General features: G+C 38.0%; 1 protein-coding gene across 1 annotated transcript in view; it reads right to left on the bottom strand.

Moving 5' to 3' along the window:
* Positions 1-23,752, bottom strand: part of LOC134654600 (uncharacterized) — a 62,077-nt gene that overhangs the window by 32,694 nt on the left and 5,631 nt on the right. The window contains exon 4 of the mRNA XM_063510069.1: positions 3,660-3,770. Coding sequence (XP_063366139.1) covers positions 3,660-3,770 — 111 coding nt within the window. The remainder of the gene's footprint in view (positions 1-3,659; positions 3,771-23,752) is intronic.

The raw sequence follows: 23,752 nt of genomic DNA, 5'->3' as shown, positions 1-23,752 counted from the left end.
CTTCTTGCAATTATGTCAGGCCAAGACTTTGACACACAAGGATATGCCGACGACCTTGTAGTCATCGTCAAAGGCCCTTGCCTCCACACAATATCCAACTTAATGCAAGGAGCTCTAAACACAATATTCAAATGGTGTAGAGAAAATGAATTGTCCATTAATCCGAGCAAGACTGTACTAGTACCATTCACAAGGAAACGAAAGCTCGAAAAGCTTAAAGAACCAAGACTTAATGGACAAATAATACCATTCTCAGAAGAGGTCAAGTATCTAGGGGTTATTTTCGACCAAAAGTTAACTTGGAACCCTCACCTGAGAAATATTATACAAAAAGCGAAAATGGCCATGTGGTCTTGCTGTCGAATGGCAGGAGCAAGATGGGGCATAAGACCCAATATTGCTATGTGGTTATACACAGCGGTAGTGAGGCCAATTATCACCTACGCCTCCGCAGTCTGGTGTAACAAAACCAACCAAAAGACGGCAATAGAAACTCTAAACAGCCTGCAACGCACGGCTTGTTTAACAGCGACAGGCGCCTTCTCCTCGACTCCGGGGGCGGCCCTAGATGCACTGCTGGACATTATACCACTCCATCTGCAGGTGCAAAAGGAGGCCAAGCAGTGCGTCTACAGAATATGCACGCTAAATAGGCCAAAATGGCGCTCCCAAGCATTAGCCAAACTAAAGGCCTGGGTTTTTGCAAATAAAACCCTTAACATGCCCACTGATGACACGCACACCGAATGTCATTTCACCAAACTGTACACAGTAGAAATACCTCCTAGAGACAAATGGACTAACAACCAAATGTACGTTGAAGAGGGAAGCCACATCTGGTACACGGATGGTTCAAAGAAAGGAAATGATGTAGGATGTGGGATCTATGGTGAGAGACCTAAGCTCAGAGCTAGCGTCAGCATGGGCACAAAGGCCTCAATCTTCCAGGCAGAAGTCTTCGCCATCAACAAATGTGCGGAGATTAACCTGGACAGAAACCTAAGACACCAACATATCTACATCAACTCAGACAGCCAGGCTGCTCTGCTGGCACTAGAATCCCTTGAGTCAAACTCAAAACTAGTCCAGAACTGTAAAACAAACCTAAATGCACTGGCTAACTCCAACAAAGTCACACTTAGATGGGTACCAGGGCACTCCGACATTAACGGAAACGAAGAAGCAGACGAACTTGCAAGAAAGGGCGCAGACACACCCCTGGTCGGCCCAGAACCGTTCTGTGGAATCACAAAACGGGATACATATTCTCTGCTCAGCGACTTAGAAAAAAAGAGAGCAATCGATTGGTGGAAGTTCGCTAAAGGACAAGTACACTCGAAAGCTCTAATCAAAGGGTTCAACAGCAAAATCGCTAAGGAGCTTCTGGGGCTCAAAAGGCACAAAACTTGCGCGGTGACTAGAATACTGACTGGACACTGTAAGTTGAACAAGCACATGTTTCAAATTGGCAAGAAACAAGATGCGACATGCAGGTTCTGCCAGGAGTCAGAGGAGACTGCAATGCACATTCTCTGTTCCTGTGGACCACTAATGTCAAAAAGAAGTACCTACTTAGGGCGGCATGTATTGCAACCCTATGAGGTACAGAACGTTACGGCCCAAAGCATCTGTAATTTTCTGGATGCAACGGGCATTAGTAATGAACTTTAAAGGGCCGTCACAATAGATCAATACTTGGTCGACGTGACACTCAAAGGCCCGATACCACCCCAATAATAATAAGGTGTGGAAGAAAACCGCTTTGCCGATCCCAAGTGAATGGGACAAGGGCAAGCGAATGTTATGATCTAAAACTAACTAGGCTATAGTTATATTGTCTTCGGTACGGTTTATATGAGCTAGTCTGCTTTCTAAAAAATTAACACAAACACCCAAACGTTAAAAAAAGCGGCCAAGTGCGAGTCGGACTCGCCCATGAAGGGTTCCGTATTTAGGCGATTTATGACGTATTAAAAAAAAACTACTTACTAGATCTCGTTCAAACCAATTTTCGGTGGAAGTTTACATGGTAATGTACATCATATATTTTTTTTTAGTTTTATCATGCAGGTACGATGCAGGGTGGAGGCCCATATTAGACGGTTTTTAGTTTATTATTAGTTTTAATGATTATGTTTTTTTATTATTTATTAATTATTTATTAAATAAATATTAGATCCACGTTTTGTTTTCGTAAATTAATGTATAGCTATACAATAATCAAACTTTACTAGAAAATATCCTACGGATTTTCTCAATTTATAGTATGAAAGTTAAGCTGATCACTTCATTTTTACTCGTCTAAAATCATAGACAAGAATTAATGCAGAGCGAATCAGATTTCGCTACTAAATAATTATTCTCATAAAAAGATAATACTTGGATATAGTTGGTTTTTAACGGTAAATTCAAAATGAATGTGTGAATACTGAATACAGTTGCCGTATACTTTATTTGGCGGTCATGCTAAATTAATTTGCAATAACTGTGATTGATTGACGTGCAAATACTACCTAAGTAAAGTTAGAGTTAGTTCAACTCTCAAGTGCTGTTAAAATCTTAGTAGCGTAACAGACGCGTCAAAAGTAGGTACTTTAGGTAGGTATTAGGTACCTACCTACCAATAAATTACAAACGAATTAATAAATGAGCCATTTTCAACCAAAAGGGTACTTTATGGTCGATTGACAGTAAGGCGCTATTTCGATATAACTTCAATTTATAATCAACCTTATCGATAACCGACCTTTTGGTTGAAATGTCGTAAATTTTAGCTTAACAGAAAGATATAAGAACAATTTGACTGCGACATATACTTTTTAACAACTGCAAAGATAAATCTCTATTTTGAAAAGTATTCCAGGGTGGCAGATAGGTATTTCTGGCGAGTTATTTCATCCGCTACTGTACACATTTTGAATAATCCCTTTAGGCTAACCACATATTATGTAAATTTATCCCAAATATCCCAACAGTCTGCAGATACCGAACGACTTTGATGTTAAATCAAGACTAGCTCAAGGGCAATATTATACATGAATGTAATAATAGACTTAATAGAGCTTCTAGAACGTTCTGTATCCCGGTTTCGTTCCTTTTCATCTTTATTGTTTAACCATTCAATATCTAATTCATAAGCGTAGAACTATGCTGTTTGTTTTAGTTATGCATAAATGATTCAACGAATTTATACTAAAATATTTTTGCCGTTTTCAAATATCAAATTTCGTTACGAATCAGTTTATCCATTTAATCCATTCCATCTAGATGAACGCCTAAAAAGGAGTTTCAAAATGGTCTACAGACTTGATTATACGGTCTGAGATATAAACGGTCTGTGATATTATTTTTTTTATACTGATGGAATTAAGCACTTTCGTGTTTCACCTTAAGCCGTTGATCCTAAACTACTCCTAAGGGTTGATTTGGACAGGCAAAAACCGGCTTTAAATTTTTAAATTTAGGATTGAATTTTGTATTTCTTTGCTGACCCGAAATCGAATCTGTGAGAAGCGACTAGCGAGATGTTCAACCTAGTCCTCAAAGCTCTGCAACGGCGGGAGGCAGCGATCTGCTAGAGTGAAAAAGTAATATAGGTAGGCTCTTTCACTCTAAACCAGTAGATTCGCAGGATTGCATATCATTGAAAGGGTACTTACTCGATGGCCTGAATTTGGAGACGTCGTCGCCACATTTCTCCCTGTTGTAGAGCAGACTCTTGCACATGCGCCATGGTCCGAAGTAGCCTTTGTCGTAGTTCGGATTCTCGACTAAGGACAAAAGAGGGATGAAATAAAGAACGTGATTTATTTCATTTGTAAAGTACCTACTATACCAGTATCTCTAGAACTGTGTCGTAGGCATAATTATTAAGGGGCCCACTGATTAACAGTCCGCCGGACGGTACCGGCCTGTTAGTTAGAACAAAAAGTATGACGGCGAATGTATAATGGCTCCTCTACACGATGGGCCAGCGGCGGCCACTCCAAGGGACGCATTTATGCGTTAGGGGGAGCAAGTGATATTGCTATCTCATTCTACCGCATGGCTGCGTCCCTTGGAGTGGCCGGCGCTGGCCCATCGTGTAGAGGAGCCATAAGAATTGTAAGGGGCTGGTGACACGACAGTTCTAGAGATCTTGGTAGGGTTTGAGATCCGGATATCAGGATATCCGAAATATCCGGATATCCGTCAAATCTAAGATCCGGATCCAGCGTCTCATAGGATCCGGATATTTCGGATCTCACGGATCCGTTAAATATTGCATTGGTCGCGTTATTGGTACGCGATAACGTCATAAAATAAATACAAATATTGCTTAAACTAAACAGTAGTAACAGTAACAGTCTTAGTCAGTACAGTCTCCTGACTGGAATAAGGGTAATTATTTGTATGTTTTAAAGTAATTGTTATTGTAATAGGTTTTCGCTCAGTCGCCTTTGGGTCGTTTACCTGGAACATCATTAGTGCTTGTGTGTGTTGTTGTGTTATCGTGACTTTTTTGTGTTATCGTGTCGGTTCCCAGTCTTCTGTTAACATGTGCTTGATGTGCTGCTAACCGAGTAAGTAATATTGATATTTTTTTCTCGTTATTAAGAAGCTGTAGCCCAAATTTCTTAATTTCGCGAAACTTTTGTAGTAATTTTACATTATTTTGCAGTTATTAACTGGATTTATATAAGTTTTATATATACCTATAATGGAAGATTGTTGTAATGGGGACTGAATGAATGAGTTAGATACTTTTTCTAAGCCATTTTTCTCAATCTAACGACTGAAGGTATAGCTATTTTACCAAGGTAAAGTAAGTACGTTTTTTAATAGTATAATTATATCACATCTAGACATGCACCGGATATCCGGTTACTATCCGGTATCCGGCCTATCCGGCCGTTATTTTAGTATCCGGCCGGATACCGGATAGTAAAATTAACACATTTTGGGGTAAAAAATGGAGTCTAAAAACAGTCACGGTCATAATGCTAACGACACAGTAGATAGAAATGAATACGTAACTAATGTCACACAATACACTTATTTGTTTACACAAAAATACGCGTGCGCACTTTTAACTATAAACGAACTTACTACGTAATGACATGATAAAACTCGTTACGATCCTAGAAATGTGTCCGCGCGAATGTTCACTACGAAACAGGTCGAAACCTGCACGACGCGCACCTGCAAATTTCAAAATATAGTTATAGTTCCGCCGGCCGAATATCCGGCGGCCGGATACCGGATATTCGGCCAGTGTCCAGGCCGGATATCCGGTATCCGGTATCCGGCCAAACAACTATTCGTTGCATCTCTAATCACATCACATAGGTATAAAATAATAAAAGTACATAAATGTAACTTTTTCTCCATTTTCTATTTTGTGAGCTTATAATGGTAAATTTAAGAAAAAACGCCGAAGTTAAAGCGGTGTTTTTAGGCACCTTTAGAATTAATTCTTCTGAGCAGATATATTGAAATAAATTTGCTTTAATTACTTCATTTTTGGCGTTTTCGGTTACAAATCGACTACGCGGCCTCCTAAAAGAAAAATGCATAATATTATTAATAGGAATACCTAATTAAGACTACACTGAATATATTATTATACTTATTTATATCGTTTTGAGATAATAATAATTATAATTAACTAAAATATGAAAATTTTACATTTTACTAGCTGTTCGTTGTATGTAAGTTGTAAATTTCGTCACCTTTCTTTATACAGATCCGTATTATCCGAATTATCCGGATATCCGGATCCGTCAAATTTTAATATCCGAAATATCAAACGGTGACAAGAAATTCTATGCCCACATTCGCAGGCTCAGTGGATCCAGAGTGGAAATTCCGCCTGCAATTAAAAGTCCTAGTGGAGACCTACTTACCAACCCCATAGACATTGCCAACGCTTTTGCTGCTGAATTTCATAAAGCTTACTCTCAGGAACCGGATCCTGTAGTCGATAAGGTGGCTCGTGTTCAGACCGCACTATGTGACGTACTTTTCACACCAAAGCAAGTTTTTGATGTCCTGAATGCCTTGGATGTTAACTCGGCTGCTGGCCCTGATAGTTTTCCAAGCATTGTATTGAAGCAGGCTGCTGCGGTGATATCCCCGAAACTGGCAGAAGTTATGAATTGCTCCTTTGACTCTGGTTGTGTACCCCGGGATTGGAAACATGCCCTAGTAACCCCAATTTTTAAAAATGGTGACAAGACCGACCCATCCAAATTTAGACCTATAAGTCTCACAAGCATCATCTGCAAGTGTATGGAAAAGATTATATGCAAGGAGTTAACAGGTTTCTTCAATAGGGAAAATTTAATATCGGTGAAGCAGCATGGTTTTGTGCAAAAAAGATCTACAGTTACTAATCTCTTAACCCGTGTACATGCTTGGACCGAAAGTATGGACCTTAACCTCCCAGTAGATATTATATACTTAGATTTTGAACGTGCATTCGACAAGGTTCCTCATCAGAGACTACTTTTGAAACTAGATCATTTTGGAATCCGTGGAAAGCTACTAAAATGGATAGAAGGGTACCTGTCAGACAGAACCTTCAGTGTGCGAGTCGGTGACTGCCTGTCTCAGCCACTAAACGTGCTGAGTGGAGTACCTCAAGGATCTGTCTTGTCTCCAACTCTGTTTGGAATATTTGTGACTGACTTAATAGCACTAATAGAGTCAGAGTCGTGCTTCTTTGCTGACGATGGCAAGTTCTTTGCCAACCCTCATGTTTCTTCGGGCCAGCTGCAAGCTGATTTGAATCGGTTAACGGAGTGGACTTCGAAGTGGATATTGAAATTGAATGTTAACAAATGCGCAGTTCTGCACCTCGGTAAAAGAAACCCTATGGTCCAATACATGATAGGGAACTCTCCAATTGCAGCGGTGACGTCCCAAAAGGATCTCGGTGTGACAGTTACAAATAACCTGAAGTGGGGTGAGCACATAAATAACATAGTCAAAAAGGCAAATTCGTTCTTGTATGTTATAAAACGCTCATTTCAATGCATATCTGTTGAAGCTTTTATCAAAATTTATAAAACATATGTCCGGCCCTTGCTAGAATATGCTTTTCAAGTATGGAATCCTTATTTCGTCAAAGACATTGACCTTCTAGAAAGTGCGCAGCGAAGAGCCACCAAGATTCCTTTTAAGCTGAAACGCTTGCCTTATGAAGAAAGGCTAAAGGTACTGAAGCTGCCCACACTCAAAGCTAGGAGAGTGAGAGGAGACCTCATCGAGTGTTTTAAGATTATCACCCACTGTTACAACCTCCCTGACATCCACAAAATAATCAATAAGAGAACTGTCAGCCGCGAGACCCGAGGTCACAGCCTACGAATTGTTCGCACTCCCACTACTACTAAAGCTGCATATCATTCCTTGTCCAACCGTGTCGTGGCGGCTTGGAACCGTTTACCGGATAGTGTTGTGACTGCCCCCTCGGTCAATGTGTTTAAAAACAGATTGGACAATTGGCTTTTAAGCAATAAGTTAGACTGATGATTACTAGTGAAGTGATATGACTATACAAACTTTGAACTATATAACACTGGACACTGTGTGACATAGGCTCATCAGCTCAATAGCTGCTCGCCTATAATTATATAATAATAATAATAATATCCGGATCCGAAAAATTGACGGATCTTGCAAACCCTAGATCTTGGTCTATACTTATCCGTAAGTGTGGCATACAAATTGCTTAATGTAAGTGGCAGGCCGATTTCAGAATTTCGAATTTATTGTCTATAGAGCAACTTTTAGGATTGAAGTTTCAAGTGTAAAAGGTAATATCGTTCCTCCTTATGGCATAAACAATAAGTTGACTTTTCTTTGTAGTCGTTTAGTACTGTTTCTAGCACAAAACTTAAACTAATTAATAATGATACACGGAATCGTTACACATTTACAAAAAGTTCGCTCAATCGAAAATTTTATAAATCGGGCCGCCTTAACGTACCCGCAGTTTAATATTACAATTTTTTCATTCATGCCAGCATTCGTGTATTACTTGAAAAAGCATAAACAGCATGCTAATAAAATTAAAGAATAGGCTATCTATAAAGATAATCATGCCGACTCTAATTCATTCGTAACCGGAAACCTAATTATACAGTGTAGCAACCAATACGGGCAATCAATTAAACCATATATTATATTGAATTTTTTACCCGTCTAATCATTAATTAAGAAGTTTTTTTATGTTACACTTAATTATGACACGATAATTATTGTTTTTCTAATTTAGCGAGCAGCAATATACTGCAAACATTAAGAAACAATATCTGCGAGACCGAGCTTTGCTCGGAAAACATATAAAAACGAAATAAAAAATGCGCGTTTTCCCAGAGATAAGACCTAGCTAGATCTATTTTTCGCCCCCAAAAACCCCCATATAGTAAATTTCATCGAAATCGTTAGAGCCGTTTCCGAGATCCCCGAAATATACATATATATAAATAAATAAACAAGAATTGATCGTTTAAAGGTATTAGATAGATAGATAAATAAGATGACATGACATTAGTAGTAATGATTATTACAAATTAGGGACAGTTTTCATAAAGTATACCGCATTAATCAATCCGCATCAATCCATGCTCATCCGTTGCGAATTACCTTATTAGTAAACCATACATTCATAAGTAGTACCTATTAATATGTAGTACACAATCACTTTGGTATACCATTATTCAATTGATGCCTTAACAATGGAACCTCATCTAAATAAATGGTAGAGATCAAACTCCTAAAAAAACAATTTGCTGGTTAATACTACCTTTGTAGCAAAGACGAGCAAAAAGGCCTTTACGAGAGCACAATAGATGTTACGTTATCCCATACAAGCAAATAGTTTAACCGAATTTATACCTTATTTTAGTATGTAAAGAGTTGTTATTTGTTAGTAATAAAGCCTGAGGATCGTGGCCTCGCGACCCGTGACTCGAAATCCTAACAGATAAAGTAAATCATGTATGTACTAGATCCCTCGTTATAATATAAAGTTGAATTAACCCTCGATATTAAACTTTCGTGAGACATATTTTATTTAAACTGTTTATACGACAACGGTTTCACTCACTTGAATTTTTAGTCGCTATTGGCGACATGTTTCGGGCCCTTCAGGGGTCCATCCTCAGGACTGCAACTCATGCACTAGAGTCGCCGCGAGCACTCGAGCCTGAGGATGGACCCCCGAAGGGCCCGAAACATGTCGCCAATAGCGACTAAAAATTCAAGTGAGTGAAACCGTTGTCGTATAAACAGTTTGAATTAACCCATTAAGGATCGGCGACCTTGTCAATTATCATATTACGCAATATCACGTATCTAAGATGTAAGGGCCCTATTCTAGTGGTTTAAATGGTAGCTCGTCATATCGCCGATATTGTAGCGTCTAGATTCGATTTTTTATGACGTGGATTTTATGTTACCGTGTAATTATATACGGAAGTCACTAGTTTGGAACGTTAAGTACCTTAAATACTTCACATTTATTAATTATAAGCAATAAAGTATGTGTGCATATCAGTATGTCACCAATTAGCGATATCGTAACGTGTTATTGAAACGTCTTGAATAGAGTCCTATGATCGGTCAATAAACAAACAAAAGTATTCGGCAGTGTGATGTCACCGATTTGAGAATGGGCCCTTTTCGGTCAAGGTAAAGTACCGTTACATCATTCTTAGATGTGTATGTGTAGAAAGCGAGTGTTTTCCATGTTAAAAGCCCATTGAAGCAAGCGTTATGAAATCTAACATACTAGTATTCAGGTCAAAGATATTTTCATTATTAATAGGAACTATATGGTTTGCTCGAGAAATGTATGACGCTACTTTGTAACCTAATCTGATCTTACATATAAACTCCTTACGCATGTTATGAATATAGATAATTGTACTATAAGGCAACAAAGTTAACACCTTCATGTCTACGACATCATGAAAAACATGTTTATATCTGAAATAACGCTGAGATATAAACCATAAGGCTGAAATATTCTTGACGAACAAACAGTCTATCGGATTTTCTTTAAATCATAGAACAAAAGAAATATGTAGTATTTTGCCAGTATGCATTCACGAATGTAAGCTAACAAGTCTAACAACTATTACGATATTTAGGTATACAATCAGAAGCAGTGAAAACGTTTAATTTTGCCTAAAAAGAGCCTTAGTTTCATTACTAAATATACTTCTTTCAACTCAACCCTCATAGGTTACTTATTTCAGTTGCGAGTACAAGTATGTCTACCGCTTAAATGTACACTGGGCACAGCAGGTATCTAGGACAAAGTATCCATTAATTTCAATTGACCGTATGACCCAATGAAATCAAATCACGATTTTTAATTCGCATTCTTCCGCTCATTTGTCTCAATCAATGACTACATGTAGTCGGCAAGCATTATGATTTGCCTACCTTCACCTACCGGTGAATGTCAGCGGAAACTACAAATCTATTTTTATTAGGGAGTAGTTCAAAGGTACCTGAGGATCAGCACTCTCAGCTCAGCACTATTTACCTTTGAACTATTCGGTGCTAAAAATAGATTTGTAGTTTCCGCTGACATTCACCGGTAGGTGAAGGTAGGCAAATCGTAATGCTTACCGACTACTTGTTAACAGACAGACCAATGTAAGAACGACTTTTGAGTGCATTTATGAAGTGGGTTTCAGGGTTCTCAAATCTCAAAGGACATTACCCTATGTATACTGTATAGTTTGGCAAGTGACACTTTTTCTTGACGACTGGTCTGGCTTAGTCGAACGGTCCATGGTCTGGTCCTGGATTCGAATCCCGGTAAGAGCATTTTTTTATTTGTGTGAAGAGCACAAATATTGTCCTCACAAATCCTGAGTCATGGGTACACCCAGGACAGAGAAAATGATACTGTGTTTTTCTTATTCGGACATCTTAAAAAAATCTAACTATACGAGTAAGTGGATTTTCTGATATCAGAGACGAGAACATCTTTCCATGTAGGTACTCAGCTTTAACTATTTAATTTAAAAATTGAGCCCGAATTGTACTGAGACATAAAAGATGTTTTGTGAATGATAAATCCATTGTGGATTCGCCTCGGGCCTTTTTAGAAAGGACAACAACGTGCAACATTGACGTTATATTAGTCTTCCTAATGCCTAACATTATCTTAAGGCACGACTAAGATTTGCCTGTTTAGATATTCTAGCTAGATATTTTAGGGTTCAGTACCCGAAGAGAGTCAAGAGTGTCCACACTCTCCGCCGTCTGTTTGTCAGCGGGCTGTATTGTATCTCTTACAAACCGTAATGCCGGCTGTACACACTCGTCGAGAGACCCCAAGAGTCTGTAAATGTGCTCCTTTCTCGTCTCGTCACGTGCTTCTCCGATTGGGTCGAGATTTTGCTGAGTCTCTCGGGGAGAGGGTAACGAAGAGTGTGTACAGCCGGCTTAAGAGGTTAGTTTTTTTACAGAATATTTAAATACCTATTGCCGCTATAACGATGTAGAGATTTAATACTCAGCAGGATAATAGGTAACAGAGAAAAGACTAGATTAGCTCGAATTATTATAAAAAAACACGTATATTCTACGAAGTCGTGCGTGTCCCCCCTTAAGTGAAAACAGTGGGGTATCGTCACGACTTCCTGTATGCGCACAAATTGAATTTGCACTACTTCTCTAAGCGGTGGAGCGCTAATTGTAACTAAGTACGTCGCTGGTTTACGTGCCAATCTGGTCAGATAATCTACACAAAATATGGTAACTGCGATCACGGCTCTTCCACTACTAACTACCAAGTATATAACTGATTTAAACTGTACAACGGGACTTGATCGCGTATCTAAGTTTTAAGATTTACCTCCGACGTTCCGTACTTAACGTAACTATATATTAACTAAATAAAAGCAGTATAATGAGATTTTAACGTTCATTCAGTGTTTAAGTGTAAAAACTGTGAAGTCATTGATTACTGTTATTCTTTTCTTTTTGTGAAATACTATATACCTAGACATGTACAAAATGTACTCAGTGTACCTCACTGTACACTATCTACTAGTTATTTAATTTTATAAGCAAGTTCAGTGTGAAAGGACAAGGTCCCCGTGCACCTTAAAATTGTATCGTGATTCTAGTTCAATCGCCAATCTTAGAAAAAAAAACCAGACCCAGACCGAGATATTATGAAACCGAATATACCAATATGGTATATGGTACAGTCTAGTCTTCCTTTTCGGATGACGAATAATTAAAGAGTTTAATCTGCGTGCTCAATTTTATCATACTGCAAAAAATGACACAACACAGCTAGGTATGCGGAATTATGATACGAGATGAAGTCACAAGTGTAATGAAGATTAGTTCTTGTTAATTCTGTTTATTATCAGCCACTGATAAGAAAATCTCGTTATTTTTATAATTAATTAGTTCAAACAGGCTGTAAAGTTCTTATCACCTGCAAAGCTTTGAATTAAGTAGAACAGCACGTTGGCTTTACATATGCTAATTGCTAAGCTAAACACCTATCGTAAAAACACCCTACTATACTCCAAAATCTCCCAACTATATGGTGCAAAACGAATTCAATTATCTTCGTTTAGGTGAGTAATAATTATTTTAATGACTGTTTTTACGCAAAGTACTTTCATAAAAGGGAGAAACAGAAAAAGAACATTGAAATTTAATACTGAAATTACGTACCTATTAAACTTCTGGACCATATTTAGTGGCAGTATTGGACTATAGTTACAAAATTAAACGAATTTACCTGTAAGTGAATTTCCATTTAAATTATACGATATGCCTAGGCCGACTACAGTTGGGTAGTTTTACGGTACGTAAGAATTTATAATGTAGTCTGTGCGAAAAGAGAAGAGTCGTCTCTCTTCCCGAACAGAATTTAACAATCAATATTTACATAACAAAGTTTAAAAAAAAAAAAATCTCGTTTAGCTTATCTATCTGGTCTGTGCCCGAGGCTAAACTTTCATTCGGTTATCTCATAAACTCGCTGTACTAATTTAGAGACCTTTCGAGGTCAAAACCTTTTGCCGTCACCATTACACGTCAGAACTCATAGTTTAAGTGATGCGACGAGTTAATTAGCTTCATGATGACCGACAATTATGGCGGCATTATGCATTTTTATAGCTAGTTATTTGGCAGGCTATTTAGTAATTCATTACATGATAAAATAGCTATTAATTTGGCAGTCTATTTCGTCGCACGACCTATTTTAGTCACCACTACATCACTACATAGTATAAAACAAAGTTGCTTCCCGCTGTCTGTCTGTCCCTATGTATGCTTAGATCTTTTAAATTACGCAACGGATTTTGATGCGGTGTTTTTTTATAGATAGAGTGATTCAAGAGGAAGGTTTATGTATAATTTGTTAACGGGTCGCTAGTTACATAATAAATGCCATAGCTCGGTTAGGTATTAAAATTGATATTTACACATTGACTTGCGAAGCCTAATCTAACCTATGTTAGATTGTAAACTACCTTAACTAACTGGTGCACAATCTTACGGTGTCACACGTTTTTGAGAAAACAATTGTGAGTTGTATTTACAACTAGGCCTTTGTTAACATTCGGATTATCTCACCGACGACACTCCATCCTACACCTACGCAAATATTATTTGACCCTGTAACTACAACGAAACCTTCGACCTTCGGCCGTGGTTCGTAATACAAATAGAAACTATATAGAATATTGGACGTTTCTATAGCACTTTGATACATACCTTTGATAGCAATACGATTCGTGCCTTTGAAAAGCTGTATACCAACTATGAAATTTATAATAAGACGAGTCGTCCTACTAAAGGTATGATTCGTTCTTTGTTTAGTACCGTACACGACGATCAATCTGTCAGATAAGTCGTGTTAGATCCGACCTGGCCGTATTATAGGTATGAATGCGCGAGCGCCGGGGAAATTCTCGAGCCAACCAATGTAACGTGTATTTTACAGATGGTGCGTTTTAGGTAACATACATTTAATATTCCTACTATTATTTGTTCGAAAATGTTTCTTATGCAAAACTTCATACTTGTGATTTGTCATAATAATAATTATTCATAAAAAAGTCTTGGATGAACTCGCCACACAGCGGAAAATAAGCCCCGCGAAGTGGCTCCGTCAATCAGTTATCAAACCTTATGAGTTCAAAGCAAATATTATAATACTTTATAATACTTTCATTTTATTTCAAATTCCTTCAATCCGATTTAATAAGGGCGATTTAATAACCTCAGAACAAAATATGTTACGTCTACTTGTTCAATAGCTAACGAAAAATAGGAAGATACAACAATCGACGTTGTCCACTATCGAATCGGAGAGCGCACTTCTATGCTATTTATCTGAGCCTTGTCGCTCGTGCTTGGTAGTCAATGGAATGACACCCCATGACTGTTAGTCTACATAAAACATACTAACATAATTTTAACTGGTCATGGATAGACCTTGTCTCCCTGTATTAAGGTTCACTAATGATTAGCTAACTGGGTGGATGACGGTACTATTGACTTCAGATTAACCAGTATTAGTTAGACCTCAGAATCTGAACTAACTGTGTGGATCAGGGATCATAATGGAGCGCCTTTTGGTCGTTGTGCGATAAAAACAATACTGCTGGTTCCGCTAGCTTAGCTAACGGTGTCCGTTACAAACTATATAAAATCCAACGAAATTGAAACTCATTGCGCAAGAAAACAATAGGGTATTTTGTACAAAAAAATATATTTGAAAGATAATACAAATTTAAGCAAAATAGCGCCAGCTTTCGTGAACTAATCTATAATTGTTGACAACTGGTTGACAATGATAATCGGTCGGTGTCGCTTATCGAATCTTTGTAGCTATGGTGGCGCCGTTACAGACAAGCCCGGACTTTGTTGAAAACGGCACCTTTTTAGGGTTCCGTAGCCAAATGGCAAAATACGGAACCCTTATGGATTCGTCATGTCTGTTTGTCTGTCTGTCCGTCCGTATGTCACAGCCACTTTTTTCCGAAACTATAAGAACTATACTGTTGAAACTTGGTAGGTAGATGTATTCTATGAACCGCATTAAGATCTTCACACAAAAATAGAAAAAAAAACAATAAATTTTGGGGGTTAGATACTTAGAACTGAAACTCAAAAAAATTTTTTTCATTAAACCCATACGTGTGTGGTATCTATGGATAGGTCCTCAAAAATGATATTGTGGTTTCTAATATCATTTTCTTCTAAACTGAATAGTTTGCGCGAGAGACACTTCCAAAGTGGTAAAATGTGTGTCCCGTCCCCCCCCCCTGTACTTCTAAAATAAGAGAATGATAAAACTAAGAAAAAATATATGATGTACATTACCATGCAAACTTTCACCGAAAATTGGTTTGAACAAGATCTAGTAAGTCATAAATCCCCTAAATACGGAACCCTTCATGGGCGAGTCCGACTCGCACTTGGACGCTTTTTAACAATATTTTAGCAAAATACCGTACAGTTTCCAGCTTAGGGCTTCAGTTAATGTAACATAATAGTAGGTTGCGAGCGTAGGAACAATAAGTCGTTAAGTTCCGCGATAAATTTTTACGATTTCAAGGAGCCCTGGTAAACCGATAGCCTAGTTACACCCGGTGTAATGCACTCTGGTGTACCTACATTATTACCTAAACTTAAGAAGGGAAGACAATGTTTTTCCATGGATGTATAATACTGGACATATATTAGGTAGATAGATCCATGTAAGCTTCAAATTACGATATGTAATCGACAGAGAAAGCTAAAACAAACCGGTTAGTTTTCACAATTATCATCAAGTGATTAGCAACACGACAAATTAGTTAATTAGTACTTAGTAAACTCGAAGGACTTTTAATTTAAAATATTAGAAATGATCGAGAGTTTGTAATATCAAATGGAGCCGGAGTAAGCCGGTTTTTTACTACTCTTGTTAACCTAGGGCGGTAAACTAAGGTTTGCCATATCGCAGGTGTTTTTATAAACATGTAATCTACGGTTTTTTATACGTTAAGCTCTCCCGTTAAGCACCGCCCTGACTTGAAAAAAAAAAAGCATTTCCTGCATGCGAAGTGGGTGGCAAATGATAGTAACAGCTAGAAATTAAGTAGGTAATTTATATTTTATGTTGACTAATGTAAGCCATGTTTGTACATGTACGTTAACATTATTCAAGTTTCAAGTATTATTTAAGCGTAACGGAAGCGAGACGTGGACATTAACCCAGCGTAAGTGGTACTGAAATATATATGTACTAGCGACCCGCCCCCGGCTTCGCACGGGTTAACAAATTATACATAAACCTTCCTCTTGAATCACTCTATCTATTAAAAAAACCGCATCAAAATCCGTTGCGTAGTTTTAACGATCTAAGCATATAGAGGGGCTACCGCGAACCACGTTCGACGTGATGCCTCCCTGTCACACTTACGTACGAATTTACAAGTGCGACAGAGAGGCAATACGTCGAACGTGGTTCGCGGTAGGCCTTCAGACAGCGGGAAGCGACTGTTTTATACTATGTAGTGATATGTAGACAGAGTAAGTGAAATTGTGATAAATCAACAACAGTAATTCTGCAGTTGTAATCAAAAGTGCATAACGTCACCGTGCTTAACAAAACATAACAAATTGTCAGACTTGACAGTTCATTTGGCATCAATGTCGCGAACAATGAAGACGCCATCTAACTACGGAACAAAAAGGCATAAATAAAAAAAGCTGGACCTTCGTATTGCGAGGCATCTAAGGTCAATGGCTGGCAGTACAGACGTGTGATTAATAAGGACTGTTAAATTCCTGGCAGAGCTACGCTCCTTAGAGATAAAGCAGCTTCATTACGCAAGGGCATCGAGAAATAAGTAAGCTTAGTGCTCACTCTATACATAGATAAAAAAATATAGGTACATGAAGCTTATAGTGTGTCAAAGGTCTGTTTGATTTCAAACATAGACAGAGAGAATCATACTTTCTTTGTCTTACACTAGTACTAGCCCCCAAAAGAAAGGATGAGTATAATTTTTTTTATTCCTATTTAAGTACTGACAAGATTAGGTTGACCCAGTATACTTACATTACATATTCAATAGGCGTAAATTTAAGCGGAGGTCAAAGCTGTATTCCACGGAGAATTCGCAATGCCGAAGAATCCAAATTGTATATGGAAATATAGTTGGTCCCTCACTTGAAAGTCAAATATGTATCAGTTTAGACATGTTTTTACTTAAATACTTAACAATAAAAACCAGCCAAGATCACGTCGGACTTATGTAGGTCGTGTCAGTCATGTCACATGCCACTGCAGGGTTCCGTTTCCGTAACCGCCAGAGAAACTATGGTAAACTCAATACCAAAACCAAACAGCTTCACCCTGCCTATCTAGCGCAAACCGGTAATGCTTTGGGGCCCCGCCATGGCCTAAGGCGACTAGCCGATTAGGCACTTAGGCGCCGCGACCTGATGCATGTATTTGTCTATAGTCTGCGTCTACGAGTATAATCTAATAACATGTCTATAGCGCTCTACAATTTCGGTGCCAGAGTTAACACATTCAGTGTCGAAAACCCGACTATCGGGTATTTTATGATTTCGTTCCCAGGCCGGACGACCCGATACTCGGGATCCTGGTACTACAGCTTTATATGACGAAAAAAAATTTGTGACGTGGCGCGGATGTCTTGTTTGGCTGGGTGACAATGAATGTGCCTACCACAGATAAGTAGCCTTTATTAATAACTCGTCTCTGATGTCACTCACAAAAAATGGCATTGTCATGTTGTCCATTGATGGCTCGATACGCGTTGGCAAACATCAACAACAGTTACTCTATTATAGAACTGTGAGAGAGAAGTTTGGATCCGTCCGAGATAACATAACCAGGTGGATTTGGTTTACGAAGGTTCAGATGAGAGAGATAAGCAGTTCCATCCGGTTTAGGGTTCTTCGGCAAAGCATACCTTTTATTTAGTAATAATATATTTTTCACCTCAGCAGCTCGAACAAGGGTACTTTGCTACTTAAAAACAGTGAGCAAAATCGCATTTTGCTCACTGAGTGAGATCAAATGAGCAAAATGCGATTTTGCTCACTGAGTGAGCAAAATGCGATTTTGCTCACTGTTTTTAAGTAGCAAAGTACCCTTGTTCGAGCTGTATAGGTAAAAACTTAATTGTTGGTATATCTTAAGAAAACATGAGTGAATAGAGGTAAGTGATGAAGAAGGAATACATTTTTCGGGTTCTCTAATATGTTCTCACTGCTGAGGTGAAAAGTTTTGTGAACTACACGAGATCAAAGTTATTTACATCTCGTGCGCTTTTGAGTCCCTTACTACGCTCAAGATTCTAAATTAGATTCTAGTATAGAATCTTTCGCTTGCACGGGACTCAAAATAAGCACTCGAAGAAATATCAAACTTTGATCTCTTGTTGTACAAATAACTATACTAAAGGTGACGTCCGGGATAGTCGGATGTCAGCTGCAGCTGCATTGCTGTTGCGGCGTCTTGTCCCTGTGGCAACAATCTGTCAATTTCCTATAAAATGAGTGACGGAAGACTGAATGAACGTCATAATCGGGGCGGGAATGCGGCGGCGAACGTCACTCATTTTATCAAGGAAATTCACATATACAGCGGCGACAACAACGACGCCGCAACAGTAATGTCAGTTGACATCCGAACGTCACCTTTAGAGTTTTAGTTTAGAGTGAAGCTTCGGATGCCATTTTCATTCGTGTTTTGGAATCCGCAATGTTTATAAACATTCAATTTTCATCGATCATCATCTTCCTTGCGTATTCAGTCTAGTAAAAACTAAATTAAGCTGTGATACCAGTGAAAAAACTGCCATTTCAAACGTAGTTGCCATTTTGATTGCACCTAAAACGCAAATGTACGAAACTCAAAGCACGTTTCACTGTCGCTGTATGAATCTTGAGTTTTTTTGGTTCCTCAGTGCATTGTACCTTTGCTCGTGTATTTAGGACTCGATCCGTGAGGCTCCCACGCAAAATATTTGCTCGTACTGAGGTAACCATTACACACTTTAATACGTTGCAATAAGGTCTACGTATCATCAGTTTAGTGTTGAGGATGGTATGTTAACCCTGAATTAATGAGCTATCTTTTGTATTGTGGCAAGAGGATATTGGAAGTTGTGTTAATAAATGAAATGTTATAGGATGGGAGTACGAAATGCAGTATTAACTTCTATTTACCTACCTGATAAAACGATCGCGACCATAAAAGTTTTTTTTAAAATTCTGTACACAACTTAAGAAAATACTCTGATTTCTACAGGTTTATAACAAAAGAGTAAAACAAATAATCAGGGAGCAGGGATCTTCAAACCGCTATTCGCGTAAAGAGGCTAGTTCCATAAAGTCCGTGCCGCAAAAAGAAATCGGAAGCCTGACCCGGCTTGCGGGTCAAAAAGTTTGGACTTTGGAGTCGACTAACTGTAAACAAATTGACTGTCTTTAGTTTGAAAGGTCTCTGATGACTTGATTTTTACATATAGCACAATACTTACGTATTCATTGTTAATACGTAAGTATTGTGCTATATGTAATTGGCATGTACTCGCTCTTAAATATCTCGCATCTAGCGAATGCCAGTAATCAAAACATTCCAAATGACGTGCAGAACCGGTTTTATTAGTGTAGGCGTAACAATGAACTGTCGTATCTAGATCTAGAATCACGATTCCATTAATGATAAAAGAGCGTAAGACTTTAAGAAATTATACATATTTGATACCTTTATTGTGCTCAATCAACAAAAAAAGATAATGATATCTTTCTTAAACAGAAGGCTTATTGGAAAGCGTTTAAACGTCATTATGCCGTATCAGGCAGTGATGCAGTAAAGAGATTTGAAAATAAATAGGTATTGATTTCTTTGACCGCCTTTTTAAAGACGATGCTCCATTGTATTCTACGAGTTAAATTCGTAATCCTATATTTTTAAGTTACGAATGAGTTAATGTTACAAGGAATTTTAAAACTGGTATACTTATAATCTTATGTTAATCCTATTGCAATGAATCGAATGTATGTTGGTACAAAAGCTGCAAAAGTTACCGAGCGTCTAAGATGTTCTTAGCTGGGATATGAGCATAATTTAGGTACCTAATACTGTAATAAAGGGAGTAAGAGCGAGTAAATATCAATTTGACCACCTTTTCCACTTATCTACTTTTGCTGCTGTCTGAAATAATTCATATTTACTAGCAAATATACGGAAAACATTACCCTCTTCATCAGCAGTCGGTAAAAGAGCCAGTCGAAGCCATAAGCTACAAGTTCTGTGACAAAGGTCTAAGGTCAATAACCCGTTTGGCGGGGCGGCGGGCGTGCCATGTTAAAAATGCATCGTGCTTTGGATAATAGAGACAGTACATTCAAAAAACGACCTCACCACCAAGGCACTTATGACTATATTAAGGTTACTAACATCAGCACAAAGATGACACTAAGAAACTCAAGCAAAAACGACCTTAAACCAAGGCGCTTATAAGGTCTTTTGACACTAAACTACTTAAGCGCATTTCGCTTGGTTATGGTTTTTTTAATGCTTCTAATTGGAATACGTAATTGCAGACATGTTTAATAACTAGATAATAAGATAATATATAATTGCTCAATTAAATACACGGTTGATTGTAGAATTTGAAGAATTTTAATGAGATTCGTGATTTTCATGCAAATTGTGCTGGTTCTATCACAGTTGTGGTCGGATATCTTGTGCTTGGGGACAATTAAATGCAATAGTTTATAGATATTTACGTTATTTCTAAATGAAAAACATGCAAATAAGTTATTTATGAATGAATACAAATATTTAAGTAGGTAAGCAAATATTATTTATTTAAAAAAACGTTTATTTCAGACTGTACATAGTTGTTAGTTACAACAAAATAAAATAAATTCGGAAAGAGACTATGTACTCAAACAAAGGTAGTGAAAGACGGTCTTATTGCAAATTTAGTGTTCTGCCTTTTCAGTTCTGATTGGTGCTACAAATGTCCACAATATTCACATCCGAAAAACTACGTCGGGACCGGTTTTGGGCAATCTAATTCATTACTAGAAATTACGCTCAAGAGTCAATTTTTGTTTTTTTCCGTTTGTATTCATGACCAAATCATAAGCCAAGAAATTTGACCGTTATTCGCAACGGTTCAAATTGGACTGTCTTGATCTTGAGTCAACTGTACTTTCAGCTTTATCTTTATTTACTAAGTATATATAGGTGTCAAATGCCTTCATATTTCTTTCTAATGCGGAAGAATATAAACTTGAACATAAAATAAACTTCCATGGGAATATAACTTCAAATACAAAAGGTACTCCGTTAACGAGGGGTTAGAAAAACAGCAGGGTACCACTTTTACAGCCCATAAAACGTGGTTCAAATAAAACATCCAGTTCGCGATTGCGCTAATGTTCTCTCTCTCGTCATGTACAGTAACCCATCTCAGAATATTAAAAAAACCGGCCAAGTGCGAGTCGGACTCGCGCACGGAGGGTTCCGCACCATCAACAAAAAATAGAGCAAAAAAATCGTGTTTGTTGTATGGGAGCCCCCCCTTAAATATTTATTTTATTTTTAGTATTTGTTGTTATAATACAGCGGCAACAGAGATACATCATTTGTTCTATCGCGGTTCATGCGATACAGCCTGGTGACAGAAGGACGGACGTACGGACGGACAGCGAAGTCTTAGTAATAGGGTCCCGTTTTTTACCCTTTGGGTACGGAACCCTAAAAAATACGTTCGGCGATAAGTCTCCACTGAAGCAATAGCACTTCGCTACTAATCCACGTTTTGGACGGAGTACTATGCTAGCCCCGTAAAAAGGTATATCATTTTGAGAGCAACGAAACCTGAATGGGGTGATTTCTCTATATTATCTTTTGCTCACCAGTCTCCCTGACATCCTCCGAAGAGCCACTACATGACTAGACCGCGGCTAAAGCAAAAATATAACGAGAGATATTTCGAACCTTTTAAAATTGTATCTTTATCTCTAGCTAGCTATTAGTTTTTTTAAACAAGACTCTTAGTGTGAATCGTCTCTTGTTTTTCGCGCGCGGCCTGACGTGTATCTTTGCTCGAAGATGGGCTACTCTATAATCATCACTACTCTGGTTTCGTTTCGACTTGTCTTAGGGTCTAGAAAGGTAAGTAACAGTACACCGTGTATCGCGCGGTTTGCCCTAGTTACGACGCGAGGGCACTTCACTGCAGTATAAGTTAATAGTCACTTTTATTTTATGCAATTTCGACGAGATTGTCTGACGAGAACTGTCGTTTGGTTCCCGGTGTTTAAAATGAATAGAAATTAAGCATAACGTAACTTCAATGACAATGCGATCAAACTTGTTTGATGATCGAGACAAATCGATCGGGTTCGTTATTACAATCGTGTCAAAGTAAGTTGTTGGCTGCAAAAAGTAGGTACATATATATAGCCTAAACTTATACACATTAGGGTCAATGATATCATTGTTTGGAAGCTTTTGATTATGTTGTTTTTATGTTCATAGCTATATGTGGATTATTTCTAACTTTTAATAGATTTGATTAACATAGATTTGCCAATGTAAAACTAGATAATTATTAAGTAAGGCTAATAGGCGGCAATATTGTTAGATGTGGTTATTTTTTCATTGACAACTTGAGTTACTTTAAATGCACATTGTGCGTAAGTATATTAATTGAGGCCAGCCCAGGAGTAATGATTCTGATTATTTTGAAATGTGTAGGTATTATGCGCAAAATCTCAGGTGTCATCTCCATATAAATTACAACCAAAAAATGCCAAATCTCGCAAAGTGTATTGAAACCTGTCAGCGTACCCATCGAGTTTGAAAAATAGTATAGACCTAAGTAAAAAGCTAAATACCAGCTTAGACTTACGCCGTCGTGATTTGACCTACTTTCCGCCCGAGGGCACTAACATCAGTGCAGGTCACTTTTTATTTAAATACAATGTACAGACACGTTTCTCACTGGTTTTAAATTAATTCATTCATACGGTGTGTGATGGGGAGAAAACTTGGCTGGAAAGTGACATCCGTCGGGCATGTAGTGAGTGCGAAGTGTTTGCGTAGATGATTTTAGTTTTAGCCCTGCCCCCAAGACAGTAGAAATAAATATTAATACAAATATCTTATTGAAGTGGGACTCTATTGTTTCCCAAATAGTTTTAAGCCATAATGTATTGTTTGCCCGCATTTTCGTTAGTCATAATTCATTTGGTTCAGAACCGCGTCACTTTTCAGGATTGCCATAAAACAAACCTAACCTAACCTATCTAAAGGATAACCTAACGAAAATCCTGAAATGTTAACGGTTTCAGTTTTATGACTAATGATAATATGACAAACAATACATTATGACTTAAAACTTTATGGGAAACAACGGGACCCCAGAGCTCGTTTTACGCAGATTTTACCCATTTTTACCAGTAACTTTTGTTACTTACTTATCTAACTAAATGTAAAACGCTTCGCCTTTTTCTACCACTGGTATACCACATTATAAAGTTACTTCTTCGACATCATTTGACCGGTTTTTACAAGCACACTTGAAGGTGGCAAAGTAATTTTACCCACGCTTCTCAACGCCCAGCCTCTATCACGAAAAATCACTATTTAATAGCGACTTAACTCCATACTATACCGGTATGTACTTAGTGCATTATGATTCCTACAAATAATGTTTTT

This window comes from Cydia amplana, chromosome 15 (genome assembly GCF_948474715.1).
Source record: "Cydia amplana chromosome 15, ilCydAmpl1.1, whole genome shotgun sequence".
NCBI lineage: Eukaryota > Metazoa > Arthropoda > Insecta > Lepidoptera > Tortricidae > Cydia > Cydia amplana.
The sequence above is the reverse complement of the archived record's forward strand: the minus strand, read 5'-3'. Positions and strand labels throughout refer to the sequence as shown.